Source organism: Phaeoacremonium minimum (genome assembly GCF_000392275.1).
Source record: "Phaeoacremonium minimum UCRPA7 unplaced genomic scaffold PA7_03_scaffold_152, whole genome shotgun sequence".
NCBI lineage: Eukaryota > Fungi > Ascomycota > Sordariomycetes > Togniniales > Togniniaceae > Phaeoacremonium > Phaeoacremonium minimum.
In genome coordinates, this window is record NW_006921059.1 from 847 (window position 1) to 10,821 (window position 9,975).

General features: G+C 50.7%; 2 protein-coding genes across 2 annotated transcripts; one reads left to right on the forward strand and one right to left on the reverse strand.

Moving 5' to 3' along the window:
• Nucleotides 1-7,944: 7,944 nt before the first annotated feature.
• Nucleotides 7,945-8,994, forward strand: UCRPA7_2158 (putative nadp-dependent leukotriene b4 12-hydroxydehydrogenase protein; the record flags this gene model as incomplete). Its single annotated transcript, XM_007914741.1, has 1 exon — nucleotides 7,945-8,994. One exon carries the CDS (start codon nucleotides 7,945-7,947, stop codon nucleotides 8,992-8,994), a length of 1,050 nt encoding a protein of 349 aa, XP_007912932.1.
• A 240-nt stretch (nucleotides 8,995-9,234) lies between these two features.
• UCRPA7_2159 (putative glutathione-dependent formaldehyde-activating enzyme protein) lies at nucleotides 9,235-9,681 on the reverse strand (the record flags this gene model as incomplete). The annotated part of the gene is made up of 1 exon (XM_007914737.1): nucleotides 9,235-9,681. The coding sequence occupies one exon, from the start codon at nucleotides 9,679-9,681 to the stop codon at nucleotides 9,235-9,237; it is 447 nt and encodes a 148-aa protein (XP_007912928.1).
• Between the last annotated feature and the right edge of the window lie 294 nt (nucleotides 9,682-9,975).

A 9,975-nucleotide genomic window follows, 5' to 3' on the forward strand; every position in this document is an offset into this window, starting at 1 on the left:
ATTATCAACGACATCCTTACTTTACATGGCCTCGTGTGTTGTGGTTTGTACCCAAGGAGTGGTGCGTAAATGTCCTCTCCCAGTGAGGTGGGTTGCGCGTGGTCAGTGAAGGTGCTGACTGGAGCGAAAGTCGCAGGTGCCGATGGAGCTATGATGGGTGAGCCAAGACCTGTGCTTGGTAAAACCAGAACTGACGACACGGAAGGAACTCTCAAGGCAGGCGCTGGGATTGATATATGCCATATTTGACATGGGTGCAACGGGATTTTCAGTGGCAAAGATGACAGCAGACGGAGGAACGATACCATTCATGGCCGGGGTTCCAGTGTAAGGAGTGGCTGCCTGCCTGTCGACGGGCTAAGCTTTCTGTCAGTTCTGTTGGGATGGGGGCGAGGAGAGAGAAGAGAGCTCTTCCCCTGATTCAGCTCTGCTTGCTCTACGTAGTCCGATATCACGACCTCTAGATTCGAAATTATCTCTCGGCAGCACTGACATGCCGCCGCTCAGCAAAAGCCAGCATCATCCGACCCTTATGGCGCATTGGGTTGGAGTTGGTTGAGGACGAGGGCGGCCAGTGAATGATTGCGAGGCTCGGCCGGGTCGGCTTGGCTCGAACAGGAGCCTCAAACGAGGGCCGCATCTCTGTGAAAGGAATTGCGAACATTTAGGAGGCGTCTGTTCTTTTGAAAGCCATCGGTCAAGGTCTGCCACGGGGTGTTGCGCAACGCCATTCTATTCAACGGTTCAGCCATCGTTGCTTTTGAATCAGTACGTGAAGTGGAACAAGAATCAAACAGGTCAAAACCTACTACGCCGTTTCCTTTGAGATGTCTCGTTATTTGAACAATTTGCGTATATGGAGAGTGCAGTGTGTTGTTTATTGCGTAATGGAGAAGATTTACATAAAATAGCAGTACCCTTCTCTCAAGCGCAAGGTGCCCATGTATACCTAGGTAGATAGAGCAGCGGTGATTGGCTCAAATTACCCGGGTCGGCCTTGAGTGAGGTGAGCGCGCACCTTCCTCGTTAGATTTCTGCCTTGCTCAAGATCTCTGACTTTTCTCGATAGCTGATGCTGAACCATATACATAGTCCGTGGGAAAAACATTACATGTTGATCTCATAGTCATAGCACCAAGTTTTGAGGGCTTATAAGTAGTGAATGGTGTTCTAAGGTTGGTATGGGGCAATTATCTCGCTGGAGAGACGGTTGGTCTGCGTATTATGTGCCGGAGCGTGTATTTACGTCTGCCACAAGTGATGATCTGGTCTACTGATCTTGGCAGACGAGCAAATAGCTGAGCTACGATTTGAGTTGCCATTTCTGATATGACCCAAACCGCTTACGATCGATGGGCCCTGATTGCACCAATAAGCCTGACAATTGAGTCGCAATATCGAACCTCAACTTTCCTTCCTGGTCTCCATTTCCTGCAACCCATACTCGAGCAAAGCTCTTTATCCCTCACTCTCACTCACCAATTCTCCATCTCTGGGAACCATCGTCGATCCCAAATCTGGCTTTGCCCGCAAGCTCATTCATTGCTGGTAAAAGTTTCGTTTGGAGCGCGCCGATACTTCATAGCCTTTATGCCTCATTCCTCTTACATCCTACGCTATCAATCTCTGCCTCATCGTTCGGAGCTGGAACCAGGAGAAAAGAATAAATTAAGTCGCTCACTGATCAAACGCGTACCTTCTGGTTGGCCAAAAATCAGCATTAATCTCAAGCTTTTATTTTCTAGAAGCTCACGCTGCAAACCAATCGTTTATTTTACGAGAGGTCACCCAAATGACAATTCTTTCAGTCCACCTTCCTCGACTTTTCTCGCAACGAAAAAATTCTCATTACTTCGGCTTTCAAGTCACATTGGCCTACTCTTCTACTCTTCTCAATTAGTTCTAGGCCGAGACGTTGCTCTTGTCTCTCTAAAGGCAACTGTTCCACATCACAACCAGATTCTAAACTATTTTCCCTCCCTTTCCATATAGTCTCTTTCTCCTTTTACGGTTCGCAGTCTCGGTTCTTGATAGAACATCACGAAGCATCATGGTCGTGGATTGGAGTAAGTTTTGCGAAATCTCTCACCGACGCGTGGTGGGCAAGCTAACCTTCTAGGCTCCCATACACGCGTTCCATCTGAAGATGTGCGTGCTGAAGACAGATTCACTACCTTAGATGACTTTATCGAACGACATAAGGGGGGTACTGAGGCTGAATTCAATATCGAGAAACACAGCATCGACGCATTCAATGAAAAGAGATACCGATTTGATGCCTGGACAGTAGCACTTGACCCAGGCTCGAAACCATCTATGATTGGAGGTAGAAGGCATTCGTCTTGGTTATTCCTTGTCGATCTCCGGGGAAAGCAAGGCCGCCTCCCTGACGAAGGCGACTACTGCAAAATGCAGCGTTGGATCAAACCCACGGATGATGGTCACGAAGATCATAGTGATGATGAAGCAATAGACTGGTGGCATGCAGAGCGCACAGCCATGCCTCACTCACTATTGGGTTCAGGAATCGACCTCGACAAGTACGGTGCCTTCAGAGTGACTGTCATCAGCAATCACCCTAGTCACAACAACTTCGAGCCAATCCTAGATCTTGATGAGAACTTTGAACGTACTCGCAACCTGCAGCTTCTACAAAATGAGTGCTTGAAAGTCATGTTCAGGCTGAGAGTTTCTGTATCAACCAGAGACGCTGAGCTGAGTGCGCTTAGGATCCTGTCGGAGGACCGCGCAGGACCAAGGCGAAGAAGAGTCTTCGAGTACTGTGTCTTTCTTCGAAATCCGGACTTTTTCACAGATTTAGGCCACCATCTCCCTCATGTGGCGAATATCCAGAAAGTTCCACAACCGCTTAGAGAAAAGCTAGAGGAAAAGCACCAGTCGCTTGATCTTCACCAGGCAACGGCATACACAACACTCTTACAACGTATCCCATGCGGCGTATGTCTTGTTCCTGGAGGTCCGGGTGCGGGGAAGACCACCTGGAATCTTTATGTGGCTGCTAGAGCTCAGGCTGTCAATTCAATAAGGCCAGTTGGTGGTTCGGAGATGGAAGCTCGACCCGTCAAGATCCTTTATCTAATTGATATCAACAAACCACTAGGTGACATTGCCAGTCGAATGGTCAAGCTATACGAGCGCCTGGGAATGAAAAAGCGAGCAGTCCGAATGTACTCCACGAATGACAACTTGGTGCGAAGCGGTACTTGGATGGTAGAGGATGGAAAGCTAGAGACGGAGAACTGGATCACCAATCAAAGAGAGCGAACCCTTGAGGAGCAAGCAAACGACCGCAGGACCGTGCAGAGAAACTATGAGAACAAGCCGATTCAATTTCCGGACTTTTCCCTCAGGTTCATACAACTGGGAAGAACGCAAAATGTTCCTTCTCGCGCACGCACTAGAACAAGGGAGGCATGCCTAGCATCAACTTTGGACGAAGCCGCATGGGCTCATTACGAGAACAACAGGAATAGCAGCAAATATCTGCATCTCAGAAACATGACGCCTAGAGTTTGGGAGAAGTCCCGCGTGCCTACTTATTACAAGTATCAATTGGCCATGCTGTATCGGGATGTCCTTGATATGACGGACTTCATTGCAACTACACCCGTTGCGGCCACCAAAAACTTGATCGATAAAAACTTCTCGCCAGATTTAGTCTTTTTTGATGAGGCACCGCACGCACGAGAGGCATCTACTCTCATAAGTGTGGCAAGATTCGATCCAGTAGCCTGGATATTCACGGGGGATCCGAGACAGACACTGCCATTTATCAAGTTTTCTGAAGAAGGTCCAATCAACCGTTGGCGACACCAACTCGAGCGATCCATGATGGCGCGCGCTGACGCACTTGGAGTTACGACCCATTCACTCTTGATCAATCATAGAGCTTATGCGAACCTCCACAAACTACCATCGTCGATGTTTTATGACAACAAGATGGAGACTGCTTTCGATGAGACAACAATAATTCCTACATCCACCAAGCACTTGATGGACTGGATGTCTGGCTTACGGGGGGCTCCGAGAACATTCAATATTCCCCGTTTTCGAGTTTCGATCACCAATGGCTTATCTAGTGATGTTGTCAAGCTTACAACTAGCCCCTACAACAAACGGCATATGCATTGGGTGCTTGCTCGTGTGGAAGAGTTGGTCAATGACCCAGACTTTAAGCAGCGTGACGGGGAGACACGGGGCACCATTCTTATTCTGTCTCCGTACAAGGAGGCTTACTTCCGCTATAGACTTGCTCTGCGCGAGATGATGACTAAGTTAGACGAGCAGCGTGGAAGATCGGGTCCTCATTCTAAATGTCTAGTGGAGGCTCGGACCGTTAACACCACACAAGGACACGAGGCTGATGTTATCTTCCTTGATCTGGTTCAACACAAGGCCACCTCCTTTCTGGAGGATAAACACAGACTTTGCGTGGCTATCAGTCGTGCTCGACAGGCAGAATTTATCATGGCAGACGATTTGTTGTCGCCCGACCCGGAGACCAGTCGCTGCCTGAAGGGGCTCTTCTCAGAAGCAGTGCACACTCTTCACTGCGCACAAGCCATTAACTAGGCTTTGACTAAATGGCATTTTCTGGGTTGCGGTAAATAGGTAGCTCAGTTGAAAGCAATCCTAAAGCGATGATTTTTATTTCACGTGGTGCTTGTTTCACTGAATGGCATTCAAGATTTCCGCCTGCATAGTTTTGACACATTCAGCTTCTTTTTCATTAACGAAGCATGTTCCGTAATAAGAATAATCCATCTGATTGAAGCCACAGAACCTTGTCGATGATCCGTTTAGCCGTGTCCCATCGAACTGCTGGGTCCGTTGCAGTAGTCCACCGTGATAACTCGTCTTCAAACCATCTATAGAGCCTTTCGCACCTGTGAGAAGGGAGTGAATTCTTCCACACAATGATGCTCCCCTTCGATCCCCTTATCTTGGTGGTGCGCTCGGCCGGTGGCTCCGGCGACATGCTGCAGACGCATAAAATATAGCCTGCGACCGCCATCTGACATGCCCATACATGCGCATCGCTTCCATGCTTGTCTGTCCTCTGTAGACTTTCCATGAGCCAGGCCAAAGCCTGCGGATTGACATGCGATGAGGAGGTCTCGACTTCGTTGAGCGGCTTGCTCCAGATATACTCGTTGAGAATATGTAGGAACATGTATCCTGCTGTGGCCCAGGCCGCTCTGGTTTTGGGGATGTGGGGGTACCCATGAAAATCAATGGCGTCGTCAATGCAGCGCCTTGCGGCTGTGATGAAACTAAGACCGCTATGAAATAATGAGTGAGTATAATGGGTAGAAACGCAGACGAGGGAGCCGAAGGCATGCTTACATCAGCGTGATCCTCAAGACGAGGCTAGAGAAGACATCGGATGACATGTCAGCGGATGGTGTATGTTCACTAAGAATATCAAAAACACCACGGCTGTGAAGTCCTCCAGCTTCGTAGTTCCCCTCGCTTTGCTTGTAGATGTCAGGCTCTATTACGACCTAGGGCTTCGAGGCTGAATCAGACTGACCTCTAGGTATGCCATGACAGACACGACAGTGGCAATCCACGGGGCGGGTCGCCCACCTGAGCCGTGGATTTCATCATGCAATCCTCTTATGAGTTCGACCTTGTGGCCATAATAAGTCTCTCTCATGTCTCTGTCGGAGCCACCGCAGAGTTGGTAATGGAATCCAGCCAAGGTGATGCCGCAGCGAAACCATAGTGGGATCATGTGAAGCCCGATTCTGTCTCTAAGTGAGTGAAATGGTCGCGACCGACTACTAAAATGAACAATCACTCGCACTTACACGGGAGAGTTCGGGTCCCAGGGGATTGTAGACCGGAGAGATGACCTATGCTGCATGTCTATCTCATCTCAATTGTCAAGGACTGTGCGGAACAGTACATTATAAAGTGGGGATACATAACGTACAGTGGTATAGCATCTGGTGCGATTTATTCCTCATCTCAATTGGCAGACAGTCAAATGGGTCAGAGGGCGTTGCAGGGAGGATCTGAACGAGCCGTGTTGGCTTAGTAACATGAGCCTTGACGGTGGGAGTTTTGGTGACCACTCCGGGCACGATGTATATGCATGTGTACCCGCGAATGAGGCAAGCTGAGCTGCAATGCACAGTGAGTCCGGGATAGGTAGTTACTCCGAGTATTCACTTACCATGCCGGCTGTCGTTGGTCACACTTAACCCGGCGTGCCTTGCATATTTGACAACCCCCTCGACTCTTGGTATGCGGTTTTCGCTTTCGCGAATCCTCCTCTAGAGCAGTTGCTTTCATTAGATCATTTGGCTTTCGAGGTTGAGTTGTGGAAAGTCGTTGCCGGCTCGAACATAACTTGAATGTCAGGTGTTTTCTGTGGAAAGGGCGCACTCTGGCAGGTGATCATGACAAAGATGTTGTGACCCCGTAAGCACAAAATCGGAAAGCAGCAAGTTCGCCTCTTTTGATTGGATAAAACGCAGTTGATAGGCTACTACTACTATTTTGGCCAGATTGCAACCGAGACGTTCCGACACGCATATTCAGCTATGTGCTAGTTTCGAGCTACAAATGTTGAAGTTCTCTCTTCGTGGTTTGTTGATCAACTCAATCTTACAATGTTATCGACCCTGGGAAAGCCTGCTTAGCACTTGTGCGATTGGATGGCTTCTTAACGCCGACGAGCGAGGGTGCAATCAATGCTTACTACACCTCTCTGCCGAATAAGCTTGTTTGGCTGACGTCGGACTTTGCTACAAGGTTGGATCGCATATTTCGGACTTCACACAGGCAATTGAACTGATTTTTAATACAACTAGGGCTCGATGCTTATTAAGGCTCAAAGTGTACGCAATGCCCTTCTTGATATCGCGCGGCACAATTGGACAATCAGATGGAAGGATCATGGCTGTGGGTGGTTTGTATCAGGCGGAGTTTCTGAATGCGGCGTGTTGCTGACGATGGTAAGCTTGGTCGCACCGCTAAGGCTTGGGCTAAAGCCGTTAGAAACCAGGAAGCCCCAGGCGCAATTTGGCAGTGATCGAGCTTGCAACTGTTCAAGAGAATGATGGAACTGTTCGACACGATATTACGCTCTTCGACCAAGACCGATCTACTAACCCTTCAACTCTCCACGTGGGAATGACAGCCGGCGCAGACCTGAACTAGGCTAGAGATCGCGGAAAAGGGCCACTAATAGCTGTGCCGGCGGGCTAAACATTTAGACTAGGGGAATCGGTAGGATCATTAGGCATAAGGGTTGAGTCCGAGGGCCTGGTTCAATTGCATGCAGCGTCAGATTCTTAAAAAGTGGCCCAATCAATCAACCCAAAATAGTTGGAAAAGCCCTAGCCGGGATGCGTGCCTCGGCGATCGATTGCGTGGAAGATTGAGGTTGGTAAGCTTCCGAATTATTCAGCTACATCGCGGTAGGTAGATCTCACTCTTTTTTGCCTAGGCATTGTGCATCGCCGTCGAGATGAACTCGAATTGCACCCGATGCACCGAGGCAAAAATGCGAGCTCATCGGTCTTAAGCTAGAAAGGCTTGATTTTTTCCAGCGGGGACGGGCACTAACAACTCTGGCAGAGATTGGTGCAAAGTCGGAGTCTTCAAGGTGTATTAATCATCAAGCATGTCGCCAGCCCACACGCCACCGTTTCTTCTCGATTCCGAACTGCGAATTGCGTGATGGACACGCGGGAAGCCTCCGCTAATACTCCACCGAAACTGGGATGGGGTCCCTTGGGGACTGAGACCTACCTCGGCATCTTGCAGCATTCGACCCTAACGACGACTAGTTAATCGCCTCACCTTCAAGTTTGAAATATAAAACACATCCCCCGCTTCACTGTCGTCATTTGGGTCTGGTGAATTAAAATATCTTCAGTATCATCCCTCGAAATACCTTCCTTGATCAAGATGCCTACCACCAGCAACAAAAACCTCATCTACAAGAAGGTGCCCACCGGGCTGCCCGTTGCGGGGGAGCACCTCGTCATCGAGGACCGCCCAATCGACCTCGATGCGCCAGCTCCAGCAGGTGGCCTCGTGGTGAAGGTGCTGTCGGCGTCCTTTGACCCGTATCTGAGAGGACGGATGCGAGACCCCAGCGTCAAGTCCTACTCGCCGCCTTTCAACCTCGACGAGCCCATCCTCAATGACACCATCGGCAAGGTCATCAAGTCCGACCACAGCGACTTCAAGGAGGGAGACCTCGTCGTCGCGTTCGGCGCCATCGCCGAGTACTCTGTCATCCCCAACAGCTTTGCTCCCCGCGTGCGCAAGATCAACAACCCCAACAACCTCGAGCTGAGCTACTTCCTTGGCCCGCTGGGCATGCCAGGCCTCACAGCCTTCTCGGCCTTCTACAAGATCGGCGAGCCCAAGAGGGGAGAGACAATCTTCATCAGCTCCGCAGCTGGTGCCGTCGGTCAGGTCGTCGGCCAGTTGGCAAAGCACGAGGGCCTGAAGGTCATTGGATCCGTGGGCTCGGACGAGAAGCTCGACTTCCTGACCAAGGAGCTCGGCTTCGACGGCGGCTTCAACTACAAGAAGGAGAAGCCGAGCGACGCCCTGCCGCGGCTGGCTCCCGACGGCGTCGACATCTATTTCGAGAACGTCGGCGGCGAGCACTTGGAGGCCGCGCTGACCGCCATGAACATCCACGGACGCATCATCTTCTGCGGCCTCATCTCAGACTACAACACCCCCGCCGAGAAGCGGTTCGGCGTCAAGGGGCTGTTCAACTTCATCTCAAAGAGGCTCAAGGGCGAGGGCTTCCTCGTCGGCGAGATCGGGCCCCCGTACGCGAAGGACCACCAGCAGAAGGTGCAGGCATGGTTGGCGGATGGGACGTTCAAGGCCAAGATCCACACCACGGAGGGCATTGACCGTGCGGCGGAGGGCTTGATTGGTATTCTCAAGGGTGACAACTTTGGCAAGGCGGTCTTGAAGATTGCTGACGAGTAATGACATCGGAAGAAAGTGGCAGGGAGTCGGTATTGCTTGGGTTTACTGTAGAATTGAAGCAAGTCTTATGATAACGAATGGAAATTCATAATACATTTTAAGCTCCAAGCTTCATAGAAAGACCATTGCGATCGCTTGATGGGGCTGATGCTATGCTCAGGATTTGCTTCTCATATACAATAATGATTGATTCCCGACGACTTACTGCGACACGAGGATGTGCATGTCCCGTCTTCGGCGTTACTGCTTGGTGTTTCTCCCTTCCATGACTTCGGGAGTAGCCTCCCACCGCTCGGCGCCCGCAGGGATCGGCACAACCGCGCTCCTGGTGTATATGTGCTTCGCCTTGCTCCAGTCCAGCCCGTCCACGAGGCCGCCCTTGACACTGACGGTGGGTCGCTCGGTGCCGTCGGCCTCCCTGATGCGGTGGAAAATGCGCACGCCGCACTCCTTGCAGAAATAGCAGTCCATGGTGCGGTTCTCCTTGGCCGGACGCGTCCACACATTGAGCCTGGACTGCAGCTCCTTGGAGAGCGGGAACACCGCGTCCGCTGGGAAGATTGCTGAGGTCCCGAAGGCCGACGATGATTGCTTCTGGCATTCGGTGCAGTGGCAGTGATACACGGACAGCGGGGCCGACTGCGGGGTGTCGAAGGCGACGCTGCCGCATTGACACTCGACCTTCATCTTTAATGGTGTTGCCGTGTGAAAGCGTTGAGATGTGCCGTTACTTTGCAGTCTTTCTCGTCTTGAACAAAGAGTAATGACGGAACTTGCGGGTTGTGCGCCAGTAATTCGCGACCACAGGGGAAGTGAACAATTGGATGTGAGGGTAAGTGTGAAGACGCGCATGTTGTTGGCAGACTCCAATAATGTAGCGCCTCGGCCCCTAAATCTTGCGGCGAACGCCTCTTTCAGAAGAACGCTTGGCGTGTGTTACTAACCAGAAGCTGCAAAGTCCTTGTGTCCCTCTCATTTCCT